Here is a 22,821-nt window from a genome sequence, read left to right as displayed (position 1 = left end):
ACAGCGAGCGGCCCAGGGCGAGGGCGCAGGGCGCGGCGCGGCGCGGCGTGATCGGGATCTCGCTCCTGGGGCTCCGCGGCGGCGGCCAGGCCCATGGGCGGCTGAGCGGGACGACGCGGGCGGGTCGAGCCCAGCCGCCATGGCCGACGACTACTGGGACCTCCCGCGCCGCCGCCGCCGCCGCCGCCGCCGCCGCCGGGGCCGCCGCCGCCGGGGCCTGCCCGGAGCCGCCTCCCACGGAGCCCAGGGGGTCGCCGCCGCAGCCGCCACCGCGCCGGGCCCGCAGCACTGAGACCCCCCGCGCCCCCGCGCCCCCGCGCGCGTCCCCACCCCTGCTGCCTCCGGTAAGCTCCTGCCCTTCCCCCGCTGCCACCCCCCCCTTTTTTCCCAGAGGGGTGGGGGCCCAGGCCGGAGGATGCAGGGCTGGGAGTTTCCTACAATGCACTGGGGCCTGGGGAAAAAGGGGGGGTGTGGCCACCTTGGGACTCTGCCCTCTGCTCATCCCACCCAAGCCCTGCCTTCTATAACCACCCCCCCCCAGACCTCCACCCCTCTTTACCTACCACCCCAAGATCCTGTGGGAATGGGGAGGGGAATCAGTGTTCTCTAGTTCTCCTGTCCTCCAGCAATTGGTTCCTCGGGGTTCCCCAGGCTCCCCAAGAACCAGAGGCAGTGTGGTGCATGCAGGACTTGTTCCAGTGGGATGACATTGCCTTAAACGCTGCCTCTGCTGTTTCCTACCTGTGTGACCTTGGGCAAGTCAATTGGCCTCTTGGAGTACCCCTTACCTCCTCTGTGAAATGACAGATGGAACTAGGTGATACTGAAGGTCTCTTCCAAGCCTAATTATATGATCCCTATTTCTTCACAGACTCTTTCCTTTCCCCCAAGATATACAAGGTCCTTGAAGGTTCTCTGCCTGTTTCCCCCCTCTCCCATCCTCAGTGATATGTCCTTGGAGTTCCCTAGACCTTTCCCCTAGCAGGAATAGGAGGCTCCTCCTCCCTCCCCCAGGAATGTGATTCTTAGGTAATTCCAAGGTACTTCCCTATAATCTCCCCTCCAGTTCCCTTAAAACTCTTCTCCCACAGAAATCATCGTCGTCATCATCATAGCTATCCTTTCTACAGCTTTGTAAAGAGCTTCCACATGGATTCTCTTTTGATCCCCACAACAACCTTGGGAAGTAGGTGCTATCATTCCCATTTTATGGTGGAGGAAAGTGAGGCAAATGGTGCCTGGGGCAGCCCCCAGGTCCCATTAGCTCCCTTCTACATGAGAAGAGGTTATGGTTCAAAGTTCTTCCAGCAAAATCAGGAAATTCGAGGGGCTCCCCTCCCCCAAAGCAGCAGATGGTTTCTAGGCATGGGGTCAGATGGACAGTAGATGGGCAGAAGCCCCAGCTTCACGTCCCAGCCCCTAACCTGACCTATGACCTTGGTCCCATTCTTGGATATTTCTGTTCTGCAGGCAGGACCTTTGGAGTGAGCTCCAGAAATTCTTCTGTGTCCTAGACACAGAAGCCCCTTCCGACCTTGCTTTCAGCAAGCTGTGTCCCTAGCTTCAGAGACTCCTCCAGCAGGAATTGCTGGGCATGTCTCAGGACTCCTGGGGGAGGAGGGGATCAGAAGATGGTGATGGCTTGAAGCCTGTGGGAACCTGGCTCCTGGGCCTAGAGTCAGGGAAGTGTTTCTTCAGGTGCAATAGAGAAGACAAGTAAGGCTACCTCCTAAAACCTAAGTTGTTGAAGGAAAGCCCTGGCTTCACGTCCCTCTTGTGACCCGAGCTGATTAACCATGGAATCACAGAACGTCTCAGCATCCCAGGTCCCTTAATCTGTAAAATGAGGCTCAAATGAACTCAGACCTGGAAAGGCTACCTTAGCAATAAGGGAAGGCTCTGAATAGTCACGGGTGTTCTGCTAGGGATGGCTGCCCTTCTGCTCCAAGGCCTTAGCTGGCCTGAGTTTCCCAGGAATGGGCAGGCTCCTAGCCCAGCCTCCTGCCCTCCCTTCCCTCTGCTTCCCTGCAAGCAGCTGGTACCTCAGACATCCTGCTTGGCTGCACTTTCCATCTAGGGCTAAGGCTGGGCAGTTAATGCATTATGCGTAATCCTGAGGTCTTCTGAACACCCTTCCCTTTCTTAAGACCCCCCTTTCTCCCTTCCCTGCCAAGGCCCAGGCCCTGGCCCCCGAAGCTTCTCAGTGGTCTTAACCCTGATGGTTCTCTCCCTTCCTTTCCAAGGCCCAGGCCCTGGCCCCCCTTGCCAGCCTTAGCTGAGATATTTATAGCTGCTGAGTCAGCCAGGGCCTCTCCCTGCAACCAGGGCTAGGCTGGAGATAGAGGAATACCCCTCTTCCTTCCCTGGGATAGGGGGATGGTGAGGCTGACACTAAGCCTTAAACCTTGTGTCCCCAGGCCACTCTACTATTCCTTGGGGAGATACAGGCTTGGGGAACCCTCAAACTGAACTAGGGAGACCCTGTGGGAGAAAGGGAAGGAGACTCTAGCCCCACCCCACCCTGCCCTGCCCCACCCCACCTGGCTTTGCTGGGGGTGGGGTGGCCCCTTATGTGGTCATTGTTGAATCTCCTTTCCTACCAGCTGGGAGGACAGACAGGTCATTCTGGGAGCCGTCCCATTTGAGTAAGGGGGGGTGGGGTGGAGCTGAGCCCCCAAGGTCCTTGGGCCCATGGAGCTAGGCCTCTATCTAGTTCCCCCCTCCCCCACCCATAGCTGGCCTATGGGACTGTCCAATTTAGTCCCTGTGGCAACGGTTGCCAGGGTCATGTGATTCCCTGGGGCAGTGGGAACATTCCATCCCCTGGCAGTTGGGGGGGATGTGGGGCTGGTGCCAACGGAACATACCATTCTATGGCCACGTCCAAGGCCGCCTTTCGGGGCATGCGGGAGAAGCTGAGCCCCCTGCCCAGCCTACTCCTCCAGCTGATGACCTATGTTGTGGGGCCCTGTGCTCCTACAGTGAGTCCACTGGGCAGGGCAGCACACAAGGAGAAGGCCCTGTGCCCTCAGCCAGCCAGGTGGGCCTGTCACCCTCAGAGAGCCAGCCCCTGGGGAACCCCTGAGGAGCAGGAACTCAATCTGCCGCCTCCCCCCAGGTCACCATGGACCGAATGAAAAAGATCAAGCGGCAGCTTTCCATGACACTCCGGGGAAGCAGGCCTCCAGAGAAGAGCAGCGGCTCTGAGCAGATCAACATCGAAGACAGCAACTGCAGTGACAACGGTGAGGCCAGGCCGCAGGGGCTTCTGGGGGCCGGCTGGGCTCTCCCTTCGGATTTGGGTGATTGGTTTTCTCCATTTTCTTCCTTTCTGTGTGCTTCGTGCTACTCCTACTTGTTCTCCCTCATCTGTTACCCACCCTCCCTTTGGCTTTGCTCCCTGGCCCAGGCCCTAGCCCTGGTGGGAGGAAGGGCGCCTTGCCCTCATCCCACAGCCTGCTACCCACGGTTCGCCTGCCCCCCCGAGCCTCCAGGAGCCTGCCCGCCCTGGGCCCAACTCCCCGGGCACCCCGGCAGCCTCCGCCACCACCGGCCCGCCGGCCTCGGGCCACTCGCAGTCTCAGCTCCCCACTGGACCATGGCACCAGACTAGGTGACTATATGCCCCCCAGCTTGGCCTGCTGAGGCCTGGCCCATCCTGTCTGTGGCCTCTGCCCTCCAGCCTGGTTCTAGGCCTTTGCCTTCTACAAAGGTCCAGCTCCCCAGAGTGGTCTTGGGGCACCGACTGTCTGAGGACCTTTGAGGCCATTGTGTGATAGGGGGGAGGGGGAAGGAGAAGGGAAAGGGAAAGAAAGGATCCCTGTGGCCCCTGAGCCGACCCCTACTCCACCCCAGAGATTGTGCACGAAGACCTGAAGATCGGTTCAGATGGGGAGAGTGACCAGGCCTCAGCCACATCCTCTGATGAAGTGCAGTCACCTGTGAGGGTCCGAATGCGAAACCATCCAGCCCGCAAGATCTCTACTGAGGTAGGCTTGGCCAGAGATGGCAGGCTGGCGAGAAAGGGCTGCCCTGTCCAGTTACTTACTGATCTTAATGTCTCACAAGCCACCTCTGTCTGGGCTTGGTCCCATACCTCTGTCTGCTCTGAAGCATGACCCTTCTTGCTCTCCCTTCTTACTTTGAGACAAGTTCCTGGACTAACTTGGGAAGACCCAGCTGGCCAGTAGACTGTCTTTTACATCTAACTGGAGGTGGCACGTGGCACCAAGCCTTTGGCCCTGGGGGGCTCCAAAGTATCATTCCCCCCCGGCTTTGAAGCTTTGAGCTCACAGTTAGTCAGATTCTCTGCATTCTTGCACTTTTCTAGAGAAACCTACCTCAGAGTACCCCTGTAGGCCTTCCCTGAGCCTCCTGGAACCTGAAGCCCCCTCACTTTTCCCCAACCCTTAAAGGATGAAATTCTCTTCCTGCTCGCCCCTCTGGTTTGAGGGCACCTTGTGCCCATAGACTCTCAGAGAGACTTCAGGGAGGGCCTTTGGAGGTTGGTTTGGTCTGTCGGGACCTGACCAAGAAGAGTCTGTCGTCCGTCCCCCCCCCCCCCAGGTTTCACTGGAAGGCCTCTAGTGCCAGTGAGAGGTAGGGAGGAAGAATGGGGCAGGATGAGCTTCCCTGCCTTGTCCTGATGGTTTGTGACAAACTCATGGTTGCATCCTTTGCTGTCCTGGAAGTTTTTGGAGTTTGGCCATTCCCTGGCCCAAACACAAGCAGGGTATTCTCCTGTCAGCCTCTCTGATTGCTAGGCGCCGCCTGAACTGTCCTCTCAGCTCCATGTTTTTTTTGCCCATCCCCACCCCCAGCAGAGACTGACCCCCTTTTCTACCTCTTGAATCTCAGGACATCAACAAGCGCCTCTCCCTACCTGCTGACATCCGGCTGCCTGAGGGCTATCTGGAGAAGCTGACCCTCAATAGCCCGCTCTTTGACAAGCCCCTGAGCCGGCGCCTCCGCCGGGTCTCCCTGGTGAGGAGCGGCTTGCCAGGAACCCTTGGCCTCTGTGGGTGCTGGTCCCATCTTGGTCCTTCCTTGTCGCCATTGTCCCTTCCCGCAGTCCCTGGGCTCCTTTGCATCTGCTTTTATCTGACCCCTTACCTTTTCTCTGTAGTCTGAAATTGGCTTTGGCAAGCTGGAGACGTATGTGAAGCTGGACAAACTGGGGGAGGTGAGGAGATGGAGTGGAGTGTGTGTGGGGAGGGAAACCTTGGGGAATGTGAGCCAGTGGCCTGATTGCCCCCTCCCCTGGTCCTCAGGGTACCTATGCCACTGTATATAAGGGGAAGAGCAAGTTGACGGACAACCTGGTGGCCCTGAAAGAGATCCGCCTGGAGCATGAGGAGGGTGCCCCCTGCACCGCAATTCGAGAAGGTGCCAGGGAAGGACAAGGAGGGGAGGGTGGCAGGGAACACAGTGTCACAGTCCTGAGGACCTTGAAGCCCATGCCTCTCTTCCCCTCACGTTCTCCCCTGCAGTGTCGCTGCTGAAGGACCTGAAACATGCCAATATTGTCACCCTACATGACATCATTCACACAGAGAAATCCCTGACTCTGGTCTTTGAGTATCTGGTAAGATAGGGGAGGCCCCAGGGCTTGGGGAGAATCTAGTCAGAGTTCAGGTTAACACAGGCTGATTCTCCCCTCTCTTCTCCCTCAGGACAAGGACCTGAAGCAGTACCTGGAAGACTGTGGGAATATCATCAACACACATAACGTCAAGGTCTGTGGGAGGGAGACCTTGCCCCCCTGCTCCCCAGCCCTCCAGCCAGGACTCAGCCTTCAAGGCCTCTCCTTGTCTCTGTTCCCCAGCTCTTCTTGTTTCAGCTGCTCCGGGGCCTGGCCTACTGTCATCGGCAGAAGGTGCTACACCGTGACCTCAAACCGCAGAACCTGCTGATCAATGAGCGTGGGGAGCTCAAGCTGGCAGACTTTGGTATGCCTGGCTCCAACCTTAGCCTGGGCTCAGGGCTCTTCCCTCCCCACCCCCGCCAGCTCCCACTGTTTTCCTGCTTCTATTCTTGCCCCTACTCTTCCCCCTCCCCAGCCCGGTCCCCCAGATCTTGCCCCAAAGTGCTCAAGTAACCTAAGCTCTAATGTTTCTCAGGCCTGGCCAGGGCCAAGTCTATCCCAACCAAAACATACTCCAATGAGGTGGTGACACTGTGGTACCGGCCTCCAGACATCCTGCTGGGCTCCACGGACTACTCCACTCAGATAGATATGTGGTGAGGCCCAGGGTGAGGAAGGGGAGAGGGGGGAGCAGCCCCTTGTGGCCCTGGGGCCTCAGCCAGGCCCTCTCTCTGTACCCTAGGGGTGTGGGCTGTATTTTCTACGAGATGGCCACAGGCAGGCCCCTCTTCCCTGGCTCTACAGTGGAGGAGCAGCTGCATTTCATCTTTCGGATTCTGGGTGAGGGCTACGTTGGGTTGGGAGGGGAAGCAACTCCACTGGCAGGCTCCTCAACTGACTTGTCTTTGTTGGACACCCCCTCCAGGGACCCCCACTGAAGAGACTTGGCCAGGAATTTCATCCAACGAGGAGTTCAAGAATTACGACTACCCCAAGTACCGGGCTGAGGCACTGCTGAGCCATGCACCCCGGTGAGAGCCTGGTGGGGCAGGGCTGGTGAGAAGGGGACAGGAGGAAAAAAGGGGGGTGGACCTGGGACTAAGGCTTCTCTTTGTTCCTGCTGCAGGCTGGACACCGATGGGGCAGACCTCTTGGCCAGACTACTGCAGGTAAGGAAGGGCCTGCAAAGGTTATGTCAGCCATGGGGGCTGCCTGAAGCAGGGGCAGGAAGAATGAGTTGGGGGGTGGGGGGGCAGGAGAGAAGGGAGTCTGTTTTTGGTCCTGAGGGATAACCCAGAGGAAGGGAACCCTTAGAGCTAAGTGTACTTGTTGGGGGAGGATGGGAAGCAGGGCCTTGACTGACTTGCTCATGGGGCTTCATTGTCAGTTTGAGGGACGGAATCGGATCTCTGCAGATGACGCCATGAGACACCCCTTCTTCCAGAGTTTGGGGTCAAGAATCCATAAACTCCCTGACAGTGAGTGGGCTGGGGCTAGTTGGGAGGGGGATGCATTTGGCTCCAGCTTGGCCTACCAGGGGACTCCAAATGATGCCTCTTGGCCTCTCTGCTCTTTCTGCAGCTACTTCCATATTTGCACTAAAGGAGATCCAGTTACAGAAGGAGACAGGCCTTCGCTCTGCCTCCCTCACAGACTCGGGTGGGTGTGGCCCCCACCCTCTGGGCCCCTCCAGCTGTGGGCCAGCTGGCTCTTCCCAATAGCTCTCTGCTTCCCCCCACAGGCAGGCCAGCCTTCCGGGTGGTGGACACCGACTTCTAGGTCCTTGGGGCAGCTGGCTTTGAGAAGGTGCTGGTGACTGGCTGGAGGTTGAGGCCTCCGAAGGCCCATCCAGGCCGCTGGGAGGAGGGCTGCTGTGGAGCCAGTCTTGCTCTCTACCTACCCCACCCCACCCCACCCCAGCACAGTTTGCACCTCGCCGCAGCCGCTGCGCCCCTCCACTAACCTGCCTGCTCCTGGCTCAGCTGCCTCTCCCCCCCCCTCCATTCTCCTACAACTGACTTTTGTGGAAGGGTGCTAACAAAGCTCTTCCCTCCCTCCGCTGTCTGGCTGTCTGTTTGTCTGTTTTTCTCCAGTCATCGGACAGCATGGCTGGGGCAGCCTCTGGCTCCGAGGCAGCAGCCCCCGATGACTCTCCCTTCTCTGCTCAACTCCCCCGGCAGCCCTGAGGAGAGGGAGGGAGATGGGGAGGGAAGGAGGGAAGGAGGCAGGCCAAGGCCCCTGGGACCTCCGTAGCAGGGGTGATCCAGCCCCACTTCAAAATGGCCTACCATGGCCCCAGCCTCCTGCGTCTCCTCGACCCACTCATCCCTTTTTTAAAAAAAAAATATTATTTTGAATGAGGATTTTATTTTTTAAATGTAATATCTGTAACATGCAGAAAGACTGGGCCTGCCCCGTTCCCTACGTAGGCCCCCAGTATTTGTGCAATGAATGCCCCCCACCTCCCTAGCCGCTGGCCAATCAGGAGGCTGGGACCTTGGCCCCGCTCCAGCCCCACCCCTCCTTCCCCCCCCCCCGCAGCCTGGGGCTCCTCAGAGGACCCAGGGGCCGAGAGAGGGGTGGGGTTCTTTCCCGCAGCTCTCCGCTAGGGGCTCGAGAGGTGCCAGAGGGCCAGGTCTGGGATCCCGCCGGGCTGGCTCCGCCCTTTCCCCCCCGTGGTCCCCATCTCGGTGTCCCGAATCGACGCTCCGCCCCTGCTCACTTCCCCCCACTCTGTCGGTGCTGATGGGCAGACAACGGGCCCCGGGAGCCGGTGCGGGGGGAGTTGGGGGGGGCGAGAAGGAGGGCCTCCCAGATCGGGAAGCTGGGGCCCGAAGCCCCTGGACGGTTCTTCCCTCCCCTCCGTCGCCTCGGCCCGCGCCGGCCCGGCCAGTGCGGGGCGGGGCGTTGGCTCCCGCGCGGGGGGCGGGGGGAGGGGGGCTCGGCTCCCCTATACACCCTGGTCGCTGTATGAACTATTAAAGGCTCAAGTGAAGGCGAGCGAGCGAGCGAGCGAGCGTGCGTGCGTGCGTGCCTGCCTCCGTCTGTTTGTCTGTCCGCCCGCACGGCGACGGCTCGCGTTCGTACCGCCTACCCCAGGGCCCGCCGACGCGGCCCTTTTCCGCACACCACGAGGCGGGCGCATGGAGGGCTGCTCGGCCGGCACTGATTAGGCGCCAGCTGCGTGCGGGGGGGAGGGGAGCGGAGCGGAACGCGGGTCCGAGCGCTCGTGGAGTGGCCAAGGCCCCAGCCCCAGCCGCGCGGACTCGGTAGCCAGAGCCCGAGCCCCAGCCCTCGGGGCGCAGCGACGACCAACGCCGAGCGGCGCCGGCCAGCCGTCCCTCGGCGGGATTCTGACGTCGGGGGTGGGGCGCCTGGCGGGCGGGCACTCACTAGGCGGCTGGGCGCCTGGCGGGCTGTGGCGCGGTGCACAGCCTCGTGCGGGCCCAGAGCTGCTGCGGACGGCGGGGCGGGGCGGAGCGAGGCGCGGCGGCAGCGGCGGCAGCAATAGCGGCGGCGGCGGCGGCGGCGGCGGCACCACCACCACCACCATCACCACCACCACCAAAGGAGCTAGCGAGCCTCAGCCGTCCGGCCCCCCCTCGGGCCCGTACGCCCCGCCGTGCATGGGGAAGCCCCCCGCTGAGCGCCCCGGAGCCAAGAGGCCGCCGGCCCGGCCCCCTCCGGGCCCCGCCCCCAAGCGGGCCCCGGTCCCGGCCGCCACCGCCGCCGCCGCGCCCCGCTCGGCCCCGCTGAGCCCCGGACCCCGCGAGCGCGCGGTTCCCGCCGCTCCCGCCGGCAGCCGTTACTGCGGGCCCGGCGGCGCGGCCCCGGGCCCGGCCTCGGCGCCGCGCGCGCGCCGCCCTCGCGCCCGCCCCGCCAGGGCGCCCGCCCCGCGGAGGGCGGGCCGAGGCCGCGCCGCTTCCGGCCGCCGGGGCGGGCACGCGGTGGCCGGAAGCCGGAAGCGGCGCCGAGGCCGCTTCCGGTCTCCCGCCGCTGAGGCCGAGGCTGAGGGTGTTCGGGCTGCGATGGCGGCCGCGGTGGCGCCGGGGGCGGAGCCGGGCCCGGGGGCGGGGTCGGTGCCGAGCTTGGAGAGCCAGCGGCGGCTGGTGGAGGACGGGGAGAGCGGCCGGGAGCGGCCCCTGCGGCCAGGGGAGAGCTGGTGAGCGAGCGGCCCGCGGCGGCGGCCGACACTCGAGGCCCGAGGCCGGGGAAGGAGGGAGGGGGAGGAGGGAGGGGAGGGGCGAGGCCAGGGGAAGGGGAGGGGCCGAAGCCGGGCGGGGGAGGGTAAAGGGCTTCGTGGGCCGTGGGGGAGGGGGGGGCTGGGGTCTGAGTGACTGAAGAGCAGGCGAGCTGCACGCCAGTCTCTGCCCCTGCCCCTCCCCCTCCCCTCATCTCTCCCTGCTCTCGCCCTCCGCTCCTCCCCCCAGGTTTCTGGTGGAACAACACTGGTACCAGCAATGGGAGGCCTATGTCCGAGCTGGAGACCAGGACTCTAGCGCCTTCCCTGGGCCTGTCAACAATGCTGAGCTCTTCGAAGGTACTGAGGCTTGGCCAGGTCCTCACAGTCCACACACAACCCGCCCGCCCCTGGGGGCCCCTTCTCTTCTCCATCCCTCTCCTTTGTTTCGAGCCACCCCCACCCCCCCAACTCTTTATCCGTAGATGATAACCAGGGCTAGGCTAGGGGCTTTATAATCATGTTCTTATTGGATTCCTGGGAGCTAGCGCCCTTTAGGATCCTGGAGGCACATAAAGCTAGGAAGGGGCTGGAGCTGGATTGACACTGGAATCTCCCTGGCACCAAGCCCTGCATCCACTGCACCCCATCCTTCACCATCTTCCTCTATCTCTGGCCCTTTTCTTCAGACTCCTTCTCTTGGAGGAGAATTCCAGAGATAATCCCTGCTGTCTAAAAGTTGACAATGGGGGTGGAGAAGACAACACCTGTGCTAGTTTCCCAGATGTTTCAGTCGGCAAAGAACACTTAAGCTGTGAGATATCAGTGGGGCAGGTATCTGCAGGCCTGGAGTCAAAAAAAACCCTTCAAATTCAGCTCAAGCTACTTAAGCTGTGTGATTTCAGGCGAGTCACTTTATCTCTGCCTCAGTTTTGTTTTCTGTAAAATAGGGTTAATAACAGTATCAGGGTTGTTGTGAGGATCTGATGAGTTACTCAGTAAAGCATTTAGCACAGTACCTGGCACATAGTAAGTGCTGTGTATGCTTTAGCTGTTGTATCAGAACCCTAACATTTGTAGCTGAGCCTTGAAGGAAGTTAAAGATAGGTTAAAGCCTAAGAAGGCAAAAGGTTGGGGGGGCAGGGGGAGTGAGTGCTTGGAGTACCTGATCTTGAGAAGGCCAAGATATAGAAGGAGTCAAGAAGTGGAAGCCTAGGAAGGGACTTTCAATCCCAGTGAGGAGCTCAGAGTTTCTCCTCAACACAACAGGAAACTTTTTCTAACACCAGAATGACAGGGTTAAACCAATGCTTTCAGAAGACTCTGGGAGGCAGAAAGAGGAGTTTTCCAATCCCTCAGTAGCCGTTTGGTAGCTTTGTGACTCTGGGCAAGTCACAGCCTGTGTCAGCCTCAGTCTCTTCATCTTTAAAAAGGGGGGAGAGTCCCTGCCTATACTTTACAAAAGAGGGAAAGCACATAATTCGCTTCTAGCCACAGCTACTGCTGTGTTTTGAGAAGTAAATTTTATTGGTATATTCTGCTTTTTCATCCTGGTTAGCCCACATATATCTCTCTATCCCGTCTCTCAATTCCAAACTGGAACACACATAGCGAGGGCACCTTAATTGTATAGCCCACCACAGCATTCTGGCCCAGTAGTTCTATGCCTCTCTCCTGAAGACCCAAGTACTTCATCAGCCACCTCTAGAGGACCATGATTGGTTTTTCAGTTACTCAGAGTTCAATGCAGGAAGATTTGGGAAAGTGTATATAGGGCAGATTAGAGGAGAGACAGGTGCAAAGCCAGGAACTCTTATTAGGAGTCTGGGTCTAAGAGTAGAAGAACCTCAGCCAGGGGATGAGAGAGGAGACTTGGTAGCCAAGTGCATGGTGGGAAGGATGAGGACGCCCACAGCAACGAGAACTTGAGGAAAGAGGAAAGGGGCCTCTGGTGAGGCCAACCCTAGAGAAGAGTCCCTTTGTTCTCTGATCCTTTCACCTTCCCTAGTCCAAATTCTTGGTCATACAGCTTTATGGTCCGGCCATTCTTTTTTTCCTATGATTTGAGTCATCTTGTTTCCCTGAGTCCCCTTCAATCCCATCAGGCTTTTCTTTTTTTCTCCAAGTCCATCCCCTCTGTAACCTACGAGTCACATCATGTTCCCCTCCCCCCTCCATACACACATTCCTTTGGTTTCTGGGATATTCATCTCTTTGTCCTCAACCCCCCCCCCTTTCCACACACAGACCAAGAAACCTGGCGCCTGAAGGAACGGCTGGTGGAAGGTGAGGACTATGTGCTGCTGCCAGCCATGGCCTGGCATCTTCTGGTTAACTGGTATGGGCTGGAGCCCGGGCAGCCACCCATCGAGCGGAAGGTAAGGGCCCTTTGTATCCTTACTCTTTCCCAACAAATGGAAAAAGTGTGAATTACCATGGGAAAGATGCTTTGGTCCAAATGAATTTGTAGGCAAATTTTTTCACATCTTTTAAAAGAAAATTTAGTATCTATGTAAACTATCCTCAAAAATTAAGAAGAAAAATCTAATATCAAAATCCTTAAAGAGGCAGATATCGGCCTCATACTCAAACCAAGGAAGGACAAAATAAAGGGAGAGAAAGAATTATAAAATGATACTGTTAAGGAATGTGGGCCCAAAAATTTCTTGCAAAATCCTGCAAGACCACAGCAATTTCTGCAAAGCAGTTTCATGTGCAGACAAGTTAGGTACAAGAATGGTGCTGCTTTTAAAGGACCCAGAGAAGTTGCCTGTCATTTTGAGGATTTGGAGTCCCTAACTGGATGACCCCTTCTCCTTCCTTTCAGGTGGTAGAGCTGCCCAGCACTCACAAGGTAGAAGTATATCTGGTGGAGCTGCTCCTGTGTCAACACAATGATATGGAGATATCTCGGCCTGCCCAATTCAGCCGAGCAGACCCTGTTGGTGAGTACTTATGCCCCAAGCAGGAATGTAGCTGTGCTGTGGAACTACTAGGACTTCTGTTGAGTCTGTGCTCTTCACTGGACTTTGTAGGCTAGGTGCCCTGGGTAATAGAACTGCCCAGTCTTTTTTCCATGAGCAGGAGTTAGCCACTCTTGGCTGGTGTTTTAGTCCCCACTGAGGACTAAGCAGAAGTTTAGCATTCTGAGTGGGGATTGGCTAATGCCCAGGCGCTGGGCCTTCCTTACTGGTCCTCCCAACTCTATCCTCTCCCAGAGTTGGTCCTTCATACAGCCAGGGAACAATTCTTAGTGGGGCCAGAGGAGGAGACACGCCTGTGGGTGAAGAACGCAGATGGCTCCTGTGAGAGACTAAGGAACATACATATGTCTGTGTTAGATGCCTGCCTTGGACCTGGTCAGGTAAGGCCTCTGAACACCTCATTCCCAGAATCCTATGCTTCCCACTAAAGGGTAAGGGGTGCAAAGGAGCTGCCAGAGAGATTCTGAAGGCACAGCTCGCTCTCACTCAGGCCCTGCCACTACCCACAGGTTGTCATCATGGAGACTCGGAATAAAGATGGCACATGGCCTAGCTCCCGGCCTCACATCATGTGAGTGGAGATAGGGCCTGAAGAGGCTCAGGGGCAAGCCAAGGGTGGTTTGGGAGACCTAAATAGTGTCTTTTGAGGGCCTACGAAGAAAGGAATTTTGGGAGTGCTGGAAGGGACCTGAAGGTGAGGGAAAGAGCTCTGGGGATACTTAAGGGGACTTGAGAGCCAAGAAAACTATCCTTTGGGTGTTCTGTTAAACTTTAGATAAAAGGTCATAGGAGTGTCTGAGGGAACCCAAGGGTGAAAGAAGTGTTTTGGGGGGTTGAAAATGGGGATCTTAGGGGTGTTTGTAAACCCTGAGGATAATTGGGAGGTAGGAACACTTGAAGTTGACTGAAGGAGTCTTGGGGTTGTCTGGGAATTCATGAGGCAGGTGTTGACTGTCCTTGGGGCCCCTAGGAAGAGCGTATCAGATGAGGAGGACAGTTTCCGGGGCCAGCCAGGCGTCTGTGGCCTCACCAACCTGGGGAACACGTGCTTCATGAACTCAGCCCTGCAGGTTTGGCCTTGGAGTTGGGGGGAGAGGAGAGTAGGGCAGGGATGGGGCATGTGTGTCGTTCCCCCCCACCCCCCACCCCAGTCTAAACTTGGCTTCCTCCACATCTCCACAGTGCCTGAGCAATGTCCCCCCGCGCTTACGGAATACTTCCTCCACAACCACTACCTAAAGGAGCTGAATTTCTGCAATCCCCTCGGCATGAAGGGCGAGATTGCTGAGGCCTATGCTGACCTGGTCAAACAGGCCTGGTCCGGCCATCACCGCTCTGTGGTCCCCCGGATGTTCAAGGTCATTCTGAGCTTTGCAGCAATTTTCCTTCCATGTTTCCCCACCTCTAGCTGTGGCTCCAAGATAGCCTGATCATTTATCTTGTTCCCTGAATGCCTTCATGACCCTGTAAGCTCCCACATACAGACAGTTCTCAACTGACATGAAGTAGACTATTGTGCAGACCCTCTATGTAAAGTGATTTTTACCTAACCTGGCCACCCACTTCATTTAGCTTCTATAACAAAGGCACACTCCAGATTAATGCCTTTACACAAGTCATCACTGCAGACATATGCAATACTGTCCCATGATAAAAGAATTAGAAAACCAAAGGTCAGCTTAATGGTCAAGTGTGCTCAGTGCCATCCAGCCAGGGCAGCCTAGGCGTGCAGTCAGACATACATACATACACACACACACACACACACACGTGTATTTTCTCTTGCTCGCGCGCTCTCTCTCTCTCTCTCTCTCTCTCTCTCTCTCTCTCTCTCTCTCTCTCTCTCTGTCTGTCTCCCCCCCACCCTCTCCCTCCCTCCACCTGGCCCTTCTCACAGGACCTGGCTGCACACCTATCCAGGCATGTTTGTCTCATCTAGCTTTTGAGCTTTTAAAAACCTTAGAAGTGTTTGGATCTGTCTTTTCAATACAAGAGAACATTCACTCATATGATGAAATGCTCCTGCCAACTGTTGAGTTGTGAAGCTTTTGAGTTGGATCTTGGTTCTGAAGCTTCCCTTTCTTTGTCTGCAATCTTTGCAGCCCCAGCCCCTCAATCAGATCTGTGTTTCACACGTCTCCTCCAGGAGACTCATTCAGCTCGTCCACATCATTTTCAGTCACTTCTGGCTCCAGTTCTTGTGCTAATTTTACAATCTTGTTACTTCTTCAAATGTTTCCTCTTTGTCAGATCCAGGAAAATGGGGAACAAACTGCAGGCACACTTGTTCCCAAACCTTCTTCATCCATGTTTCTGTTAGAGCTTCCCATGGCTTTCAGAATTCTTTACAGCAAGTTGAACTTGCATGATGTAAATTTACATAAAGTGAGAACTAGCTGTAAACCCGGCCTCTAGGATTCTCTGGAGCCCAGTGAGTCGGAGACTACCCTGATTCCTCATCTGTGACTCATTGATTGCTCATGTGATCTCCTCAGCTGTCATGCCGTAGCCCTCTCTTGGAAGGGTCATGAAGTTCCTTGGTGACCCTCTGGGTGTCCTCCAACACTCCTGAGCCCCTCCCTGGCCCTGCTGCCTTTTGTATTCTCGGCTCCTCTGGGTCTGCCCCTGAGCCCTTCTCACTCCTTGCCTTTTCCTGTGACCCTGAGCTCTGTGTGACTCACTTATGCCCATGTGATCCCCTCGGCTGCCATGACATAGTCCTCTGTAGGGTTATTAATGACCCTTTGGGTGTCCTCCAACATGCTTGAGCCCCTCCCTGGTCCTGCTGCTTTTTTTATTCTTGGCTCTCTTGAGCTTGCCCTGAACCTCTGCCCCTTGTGCCCCCAGACCAAGGTTGGCCACTTTGCCTCCCAATTCCTTGGGTACCAGCAACACGACTCCCAGGAGCTACTGTCTTTCCTGCTTGATGGGCTGCATGAGGACCTGAACCGGGTCAAGAAGAAGGAGTACGTGGAGCTTCGAGATGCTGCTGGACGGCCTGATCAGGTAGGCCTTGGGCCTGGGATCCTCTCTGGGGTTCTCCCAATGTCATGCACCCCTCCCCAATCATTCTCTGACTGCCGGGGGTTCCCTGGCAGGAGGTAGCAGATGAAGCATGGCGAAACCACAAGCGTCGGAATGATTCTGTCATTGTGGACACATTCCATGGGCTCTTCAAGTCAACGCTGGTCTGCCCTGAGTGTGGAAAAGTGTCTGTAACCTTTGACCCCTTCTGCTACCTGAGTGTCCCTCTGCCTGTGAGCAAAGAGCGTGGCATGGAGGTCTTCTTCGTTTCTATGGACCCTCGGCGAAAGCCTGAGCAGGTGACCCTGAGACACTGAAGAGAAGGGCACAGAACCCCAGGAGAACCTGGGGGAGGGGGGCTAGCGCTAGTCATCGAGAGAAACCTTTGGGGGAGGGGGCACAAGATTTGCTGCATGATTGAGGTATGTTGTGAAGGGAAGAAGCTGTGGGTAGAGTCAGGCACAGCATGAAAGGCCAAGCACAGGGCCAAAGCAACGCTGGCAGAAGGAAGAGACAGGTGGAGGGAAGGATGGAGCCTTTTTTTTTTTAAGCGACATACTGGAGTGACAGAGACAGAGATTGAAGGATATTTCTGAGACAGCAAGGCCTCCGTTGTACAGTGACAGGATGAGAAATAGCGCAGGTCTCAAACTCAAAGGTCATTGGAAAAGGTTTCACAAAATAAAGCTACAATACAGCATAGAGAATGGGAATTTGTGGTTTTCCAAGTCACTTTGCGGCCTGCTTGACACCCCTGCTTTCGAGGGCCCAGCACGTGATCCTGAACCCAGGAGACACTTAGTCACAAAGCAAAGGAGACATTGCAGATAGAAAGTGATGAAGACAGGAGCAGAACGGAGGCGAGGGCCACACATTGCAACAAACAAATAACGGGAAAAAAACGAGGCCCAGAAAGACATTTGAGAGACACAGAGGGACAGAGATGAGCCAGAAATGCGGAGCCAGAGCATTGGGCAGAGGGACAGAGACATTGCAAAGAGACAGCTAGATGGTGACAAGTGTTGCCCAAAGAGAGAGATGGAAGACACGCTGGAATGGGAGAGTGGCTCCCGGGTGTCTCCGGAGGACCTTGCTGGATGTGAGCTGGGCCATCTTCTCCCCCACAGCATCGTCTGGTTGTGCCAAAGGCGGGGAAGGTGCTGGACCTCTGTGTCGCACTAGCTAAACACACAGGCGTGTCTCCAGACAGGGTAAGTCAGCAGAGCTGAGGGGAGCTGGGCAGGCTGGCAGCATCAGACTCCAAGCTGCATCTCCTACTTTCCACAGATGATGGTAGCTGATGTGTTCAGCCACCGCTTCTATAAGATCTACCAGCTGGAGGAGTCTCTGAGCTGTATCCTGGACCGGGATGACATCTTTGTGTGAGTTAGAGTTGAAGCCCTCTGGGGGAGGCCAAAGCCTTGGGGAAGGAAGGGGATAATGAACCCAGTCCCTTTCCTCCTGACCCCAACTGTCCCTCCTCGTGCTGCAGGTATGAGGTGTCTGGTGGAGCTGGAAGTGGAGAGGGTACAGGAGAGGACGTAGTACTGCCTGTCTACCTTCGGGAGCGGACCCCGGCCCGGGACTATAGTGACTCCTATTATGGTCTCATGCTTTTTGGACACCCACTACTGGTGTCTGTGCCTCGTGACCGGCTCTCCTGGGATGCCCTCTACCACATTCTGCTGCATCGCCTTTCGTAAGCCACCCGCCCTGTCCTCCCCTCCCCAACCCAAAGACGCTAGTTTCCTGGGCACACATGGAACAAGCAAAAAAAATGTTACTGACCACATTGCCCACGTGTGGCTCTTTGAAGCCCCATTCGAGAAACGCTGATTTTGGTGAAAATAGAATTCAGGCAAGAGAAGAGAAGGTAGAGAAAGGAGAAGAGTCCAGAGTGGACTTTTGGATCTTTCCTGGTTGGGCCTTGCAGACGTCATCCTTTGACGGTCCTTGAGGCTCAGCTTCTTTCTCTTACCCTCTCCTCCCTAAACCTAGGCGGTATGTTACTCGACCTGAATCAGATGAGGAGGAGGAGGAGGAGGAGGAGGAAGAGGATGACGATGAGGAGGAGGAGGAAGAGGAGGAGGAGGAGGAGGAGAACAGTGAAGAGGAGGAGGAGGAGGAGGAGGAAGAAGAGGAAGAGGAAGAGGAGGAAGAGGATCTGTACAAGCGTCCAAGCAGGCTGAGTGAGGGTGAGGTTCTTTAGAGGGGACTAGGTCACCTGGGAGGGGGTGGGGACCGGGGAAGGGTTAGGGGGTCAATGGATCTGTCTTCCTGGACTCCACCTTCTCTAATAATCTCCCTCTCCTCCCCGCCCATGCTCACTCCCTGCCAGGCGAGGAAGAGGAGGAAGAGGAGAGGGGGGGGAGTGCCTTGGATGTTCGAGCCTCTACAGAGGGCTCAGGGGCAGCCAGCGGGGTTCAGGTGGGGGAGGGAGAGGGGGAGGGCCCTCCTCCAAGTCCCCCTCCCAGTCCCCCTCCCGGCCCCGCGAAGAGGCCAAGAAGGAGGCGGCGCCGCCGCCGGCGGAGACGGCCTCGGCGGAAGGTCCTCTTCAGCCTCCACACGGTGAACTCCAACGGAACCAGTGACCGCAGAGGCTTTGCTGAGGATTCCAATGGAGTCTCCTTTAACTGTGAGGAGGAAGGCGGAAGAGGCGGGGTAGGGGTGGGGGGTTCCTGGGAAGCTCAGGGAGCCAACGCTGACCCTTGTTCCTCTTGCACAGCCCAGCCATACATCGCCATCGACTGGGAACCTGATATGAAGAAGCGTTACTACAATGAAGTGGAAGCCGAGGTTTGTGCTCCTGCCTTCCCCCCCCACCCCCCGCAGTTGCCCCTTCCTTTCCCCCTCCCTCCCTTCGGCCCTCTGCTCCAGACTACACTCCCTTTCCCTCCTTGCCCAGGGCTACGTGAAACATGACTGCATGGGCTATGTGCTGAGGAAGGCCCCTGTGCGCCTGCAGGAGTGCATCGAGCTCTTTACCACTGTGGAGACACTGGAAGAAGAGAACCCCTGGTGAGGGGGGCCCAGTGCATCTGTTCTCTGGGTCATAATGGCAGATGAGGTCAGAGGGAAAGGGAGTGAGAAGCAGGGAGGGCACAGAGGCCTCAGAAAGGGAGGCAGCTAAGTGGAGGGAGGAGGTGGGGAGTGTTGGAGAACGCTGGAGGCTTAACAGGAGAAAGACTTTCCCAGGATTCGGGGCAAACATTGGAGTTGAACGTGATGTGCCTTTGCCTTCCACCACCCAGGTACTGCCCAACCTGCAAACGTCACCAGCTTGCCACCAAGAAGTTGGATCTGTGGGCCCTCCCTGAGGCCCTCATTATTCACCTGAAGCGTTTCTCCTACACCAAGTTTTCCCGTGAGAAGCTGGACACACTGGTTGAATTTCCTATACGGTCAGTGCCAGGGCCATTGAGAGGGGGGTTGAGGTGCCTGGGGGCAGGGACCTTGTTCCAGCTTCCTTCCTGCCCTTTCCCCCAGGGACCTTGATTTCTCAGAGTTCATCATCAAACCAAGGACTGAGGCTGACCCGACACCCTGCAAATACGACCTCATCGCTGTCTCAAACCACTATGGGGGCCTGCGAGATGGGCACTGTATGAGAGGGCCCCAGAGGATGGGGGCAAGGGGTGGGGTTGGGGCCCACAAGGAAGGTTCCCCGGGGAGCCAGTGAGGGTTGGTGGCCTGGGGCTCCTTGAGGCTGTTCCCCAGGGCTCATTGAAGAAACTTGCTGCTTTCAGACACAACATTTGCCCGAAACAAGGACAGTGGCCAGTGGCATTACTTCGATGACAGCAGTGTCTCCCCTGTGTCTGAGAGCCAGATTGAGGTGGGCAGCTGTGGCAAGACCCATGTCCTCCAGCCCAGCATGGTGGGCAGGTGTATGTGTGCGTGGGTGCTGTGTATCTGTGCCCCAGGGTAGAGTGGGGGGGAGCACGCTCCCCGGACCTTTTTGCATCTGTGATCCCTAGGTCTTCCTCCCCCCCCCACTCTCTCTCTCTCTCTCTCTCTCTCTCTCTCTCTCTCTCTCTCTCTCTCTCTCTCTCTCTCTCTCTCTCTCTCTCTCTCTCGCTCTTTTGCTCTCTCACTCTCTTTCACTCTCTCTTTCTCCCCTCTCTTTCGTTCTCTCTCTTGCTTTCTCTCGCTCTCTCTCGCTCTTTCTCCCCTCTCTCTCTTTCGCTCTCTCTCTTGCTCTCTCTCTCCCTCACTCTTTCGCTCTCTCTCTCTCACTCTCTCTCCCCTCTCTCTCTCTCGCTCTCTCCCCTCTCTCGCTCTCTCCCCTCTCTCTCTCTCTTTCGCTCTCTCTCTCACTTTCTCTCTCTCTCACTCTCTCTCGCTCTCTCCCCTCTCTCTCACTCTCTCCCCTCTCTCTCTTTCGCTCTCTCTCTTGCTTCTCTCTCTCTCTCTCTCTCTCTCTCTCTCTCTCTCTCTCTCTCACTCTCCCCTCTCGCCTCTCTCTCTCTCTCTCTCTCTCTCTTCTCTCTCTCTCTCTCTCTCTCTCTCTCTCTCTCTCTCTCGCTCTCTCACTCTCTCGCTCTCTCGCTCTCAGTCTCAGACTTCAAATCTCACTCTCGGTCTCTGACCCCATGTGTTCCTCGCTTTTCTCGTTCACCCCTCACAGTCCAAGGCAGCCTATGTTCTATTCTATCAGCGGCAGGACAAGGTGCGGCGGTCCCCAACCCGACCTGGCGCAGCCAGCACGGTCTCCATACCCCCTGGTGATGGCCCAGGCCCTTGTCCCCGGGCCGAGCCCATGGACATGGACTGAAGGGGGGAACTGGGAGGGGGGCCCCACCCTGTCCCCTTTCTCATCCCCGCAGATCACCAGCACCCACTGCCCTGGACCATCTCAGGTACTGCTCCCCAGGGCTTCCCTCCAGCCCTCTTTCCCTGGCCCCGGGGACCCCCAGCCATGGCCGCTGCCCCCTCCCGTCCCTGGGCTTACCCCTCCACGGGCAGCCACTCAAGTGCCTGCCCTGCTCCCAGTCAGAGCAATAAGTCCTGGCCTCCCTCCCCTCCCTTCTTCCTCCCCAGGTGTTTCTCTTTTATTTTGTAATTTATGTTTTGCTGCCCACTGTGGGCAGCCAGGGCTGGGTCTTAGGGATGGGGGAAAGGTCTACACAGTGAATACAGATTGTATTTTATTATTGCTGCCCTTCCTGCCTCCCACCTGGTATCCATTGTACATAAAAGCCCATGTTTCACCTGGAGCAGCTCATTCTTGCGGCATATTTACATGGGCCATGGGAAGGAAGGAACAAGCCTCTCCCTCAGCCTTCCCTGGGCAGGCCTCAGGGTCAGGCCCCTAGATGCTCCATGGCAGGACAGAAAAGTGGGAGGGGGGAGCCGAGCATTTGTGAGCCAGCAGGCATGTCCTGCTTGGCCCCAAAAAGCCCAGGCAGGAGGGGCGGGAGATGTGGAAGAGGCAGATTTAGGCTCACTGGGAGGAGTTGGCTCTGTTCTGACAGTTGGTGCTGTTCACAGCTGGCCAGTGACTGGATCCCATGCGGTGGAGCACTCAGCTTGGCTTAGGGGCTGGCTTGGGGGAGGACACTTCAAACTGTCCTAGCCTCACCTTCTGTTCCTGCCCCCTCCAATTGTCCAAGCGCTCCTGAGGTTCTTAGAACCTTCCTGACCCTTATTTGCAGAACTGCCCCAACTTCTCCATGCCCTTCCCACTGTTAAGCAGCTCAGCTGCCTCAGACCATCCAGTAAAGGGCAGACTCCTCCCAGGGACCCTCCTCAGACCAGCACATCCCCATTCTCAATGCTCAGCCCACCCCCTTTAGGCCTCCAAGCCCTTCCCAGGTCACCTCCCCAAAGACCCTCCAACAGCCTTCACCCTATGTTGTCCCAGCTGGTGTTCTTACTCTCCCCATTCTGGCAGATGAAACAGGCACAGAGAGGAGCTTCCGGGGCTTGCCCAGGGTCTCTGAACCACTTATGGCTGAGACTAGGTTTGAACTCGCAAGTCCAATGCTCTGTCCACATTGCTGCCTGTAAATTATGCTAATAAAATTTTTATTGAATGGGAAAGTTGGCCTATGGCCTGGTGGTTACTGCTATTTGGGGGGGGAGGATTTTCTTGAGGACATGAAGTTGGAGAATTGTTTTGATGCCTTGAGTATCTGTCCCTCTTTTTTTTAAATTTTATTTTTAGGCAATTGGGGTTAAGTGACTTGCCCAGGGTCACACAGCTAGTAAGTGTGAAGTGTTTGGTCTGAGGCTGCATTTGAACTCAGGTCCTCCTGACTTCAGGACTGGTGCTCTATCCAGTGCACCACCTAGCTGCCCATCCCTCTTTCTAAGCCAAACGCCCACCCCACTTGGTGGGCTCCAACCCAGCCCTCTGGCTGTCCTCACTTTGGCTTTTTGGTTTCCACTTCCTTTCTCACCCAACAAATCTAGGGGTGGGAGAGGGGAGACTGTGGGCATCGATGGGGGAAGGCATCTCTCTTCATTTGGCCCCTGGCCTTCCCACAGCATCCTTAGGCAGACTCCCTGGGAGACGGGACCCCAATTCCAATCCTGCCTGCTGGGTGGCCAGGGCACAACTCTTGCCCTTTGCCGCCCTGGCAGGAAGATTGGGGGTAGTGGGGCTTCCATGCCCCAGAGAGCCCTTGCACTTCTCATTCCTTCATTCAAGTGGCAGTTCTCCAGGGAAGGAGAGGCCTCCCATCCCCATTCCACATAACACAACACACCCAAGAAACTGGAAATCATTGCCTTGAATGAAACCACTTTGAAATGGGGGGGGAGCAGTTTAGCGCAAAACACGGGGGCACACACACACAGTACTTGGAAATGAAGTGGGCCTGGAGATCCCATGGAAAAGAGCCTCCAAGGAAATTTCTGGAGGAATCTGGGGAGTCAGGTGGCAGGGAGCCAAGTAGGGCCTTGCAATAGTCACAGGACCTTACTATTTGTCATTTATTTCCCAGTCTGGGCCTTGGTTTCTTCAGCTAGGAAATAACCTTGAAGCTATCCTTTAGAGGGCGGCCATGTGACCCTGGGCAAGTGACTTCACCTGTCTGCCTTAGTTT

The 22,821-nt window shown here is 56.8% G+C and overlaps 2 protein-coding genes across 6 annotated transcripts; both read left to right on the top strand.

The window, feature by feature from the left end:
* The first annotated feature begins 233 nt into the window (after positions 1–233).
* Positions 234–7,644, top strand: CDK16 (cyclin dependent kinase 16). Of its 5 annotated transcripts, XM_078147872.1 has the most exons (17): positions 2,803–3,040; positions 3,119–3,245; positions 3,410–3,613; positions 3,856–3,989; positions 4,858–4,983; positions 5,126–5,182; positions 5,271–5,385; positions 5,490–5,584; positions 5,673–5,735; positions 5,825–5,948; positions 6,120–6,240; positions 6,327–6,424; positions 6,510–6,615; positions 6,711–6,753; positions 6,972–7,062; positions 7,166–7,243; positions 7,326–7,644. In XM_078147872.1, exons 1-17 carry the CDS (start codon positions 2,840–2,842, stop codon positions 7,361–7,363), a joined length of 1,821 nt encoding a protein of 606 aa, XP_078003998.1. In that variant the 5' UTR covers positions 2,803–2,839; the 3' UTR covers positions 7,364–7,644. The 5 variants fall into 5 exon arrangements, with proteins under 5 accessions (XP_020832174.1, XP_078003998.1, XP_020832171.1 ...); XM_020976515.2 differs by lacking the exon at positions 2,803–3,040 and adding an exon at positions 234–344 and having other exon boundaries at positions 7,166–7,644; XM_020976512.2 differs by lacking the exon at positions 7,166–7,243.
* A 395-nt stretch (positions 7,645–8,039) lies between these two features.
* On the top strand, positions 8,040–21,814 carry USP11 (ubiquitin specific peptidase 11). Its single transcript, XM_078147871.1, is given in 23 exon segments — positions 8,040–9,746; positions 10,015–10,124; positions 12,012–12,142; positions 12,592–12,709; positions 12,983–13,128; positions 13,258–13,319; positions 13,719–13,818; positions 13,931–13,951; positions 13,954–14,106; positions 15,596–15,754; positions 15,847–16,071; positions 16,900–16,983; positions 17,060–17,154; positions 17,265–17,471; positions 17,771–17,967; positions 18,111–18,407; positions 18,498–18,568; positions 18,678–18,790; positions 19,024–19,173; positions 19,259–19,374; positions 19,519–19,607; positions 20,599–20,631; positions 21,263–21,814. Coding segments are annotated over 23 exon segments (3,261 nt in total). The 5' UTR covers positions 8,040–9,210; the 3' UTR covers positions 21,311–21,814.
* The last annotated feature ends 1,007 nt before the right edge of the window (positions 21,815–22,821 follow it).

The sequence above is a fragment of the Phascolarctos cinereus genome, unplaced genomic scaffold (assembly GCF_003287225.1).
Source record: "Phascolarctos cinereus isolate Bilbo 61053 unplaced genomic scaffold, phaCin_HiC Scaffold_8;HRSCAF=390, whole genome shotgun sequence".
Lineage (NCBI taxonomy): Eukaryota > Metazoa > Chordata > Mammalia > Diprotodontia > Phascolarctidae > Phascolarctos > Phascolarctos cinereus.
The sequence above is the reverse complement of the archived record's forward strand: the minus strand, read 5'-3'. Positions and strand labels throughout refer to the sequence as shown.

What these genes read in the sequence shown, in the direction of transcription:
- CDK16 (XM_020976511.2), top strand. Translation starts at nt 2,840, where the DNA reads ATGTGGGGCTGGTGCCAACGGAACATACCATTCTATGGCCACGTCCAA. An exon ending in CAGCAACTGCAGTGACAACG is followed by an intron (nt 3,246 to 3,409) that starts GTGAGGCCAGGC and finishes TCCCTGGCCCAG; the next exon opens with GCCCTAGCCCTGGTGGGAGG. An exon ending in CTGCTGAGCCATGCACCCCG is followed by an intron (nt 6,616 to 6,710) that starts GTGAGAGCCTGG and finishes TTCCTGCTGCAG; the next exon opens with GCTGGACACCGATGGGGCAG.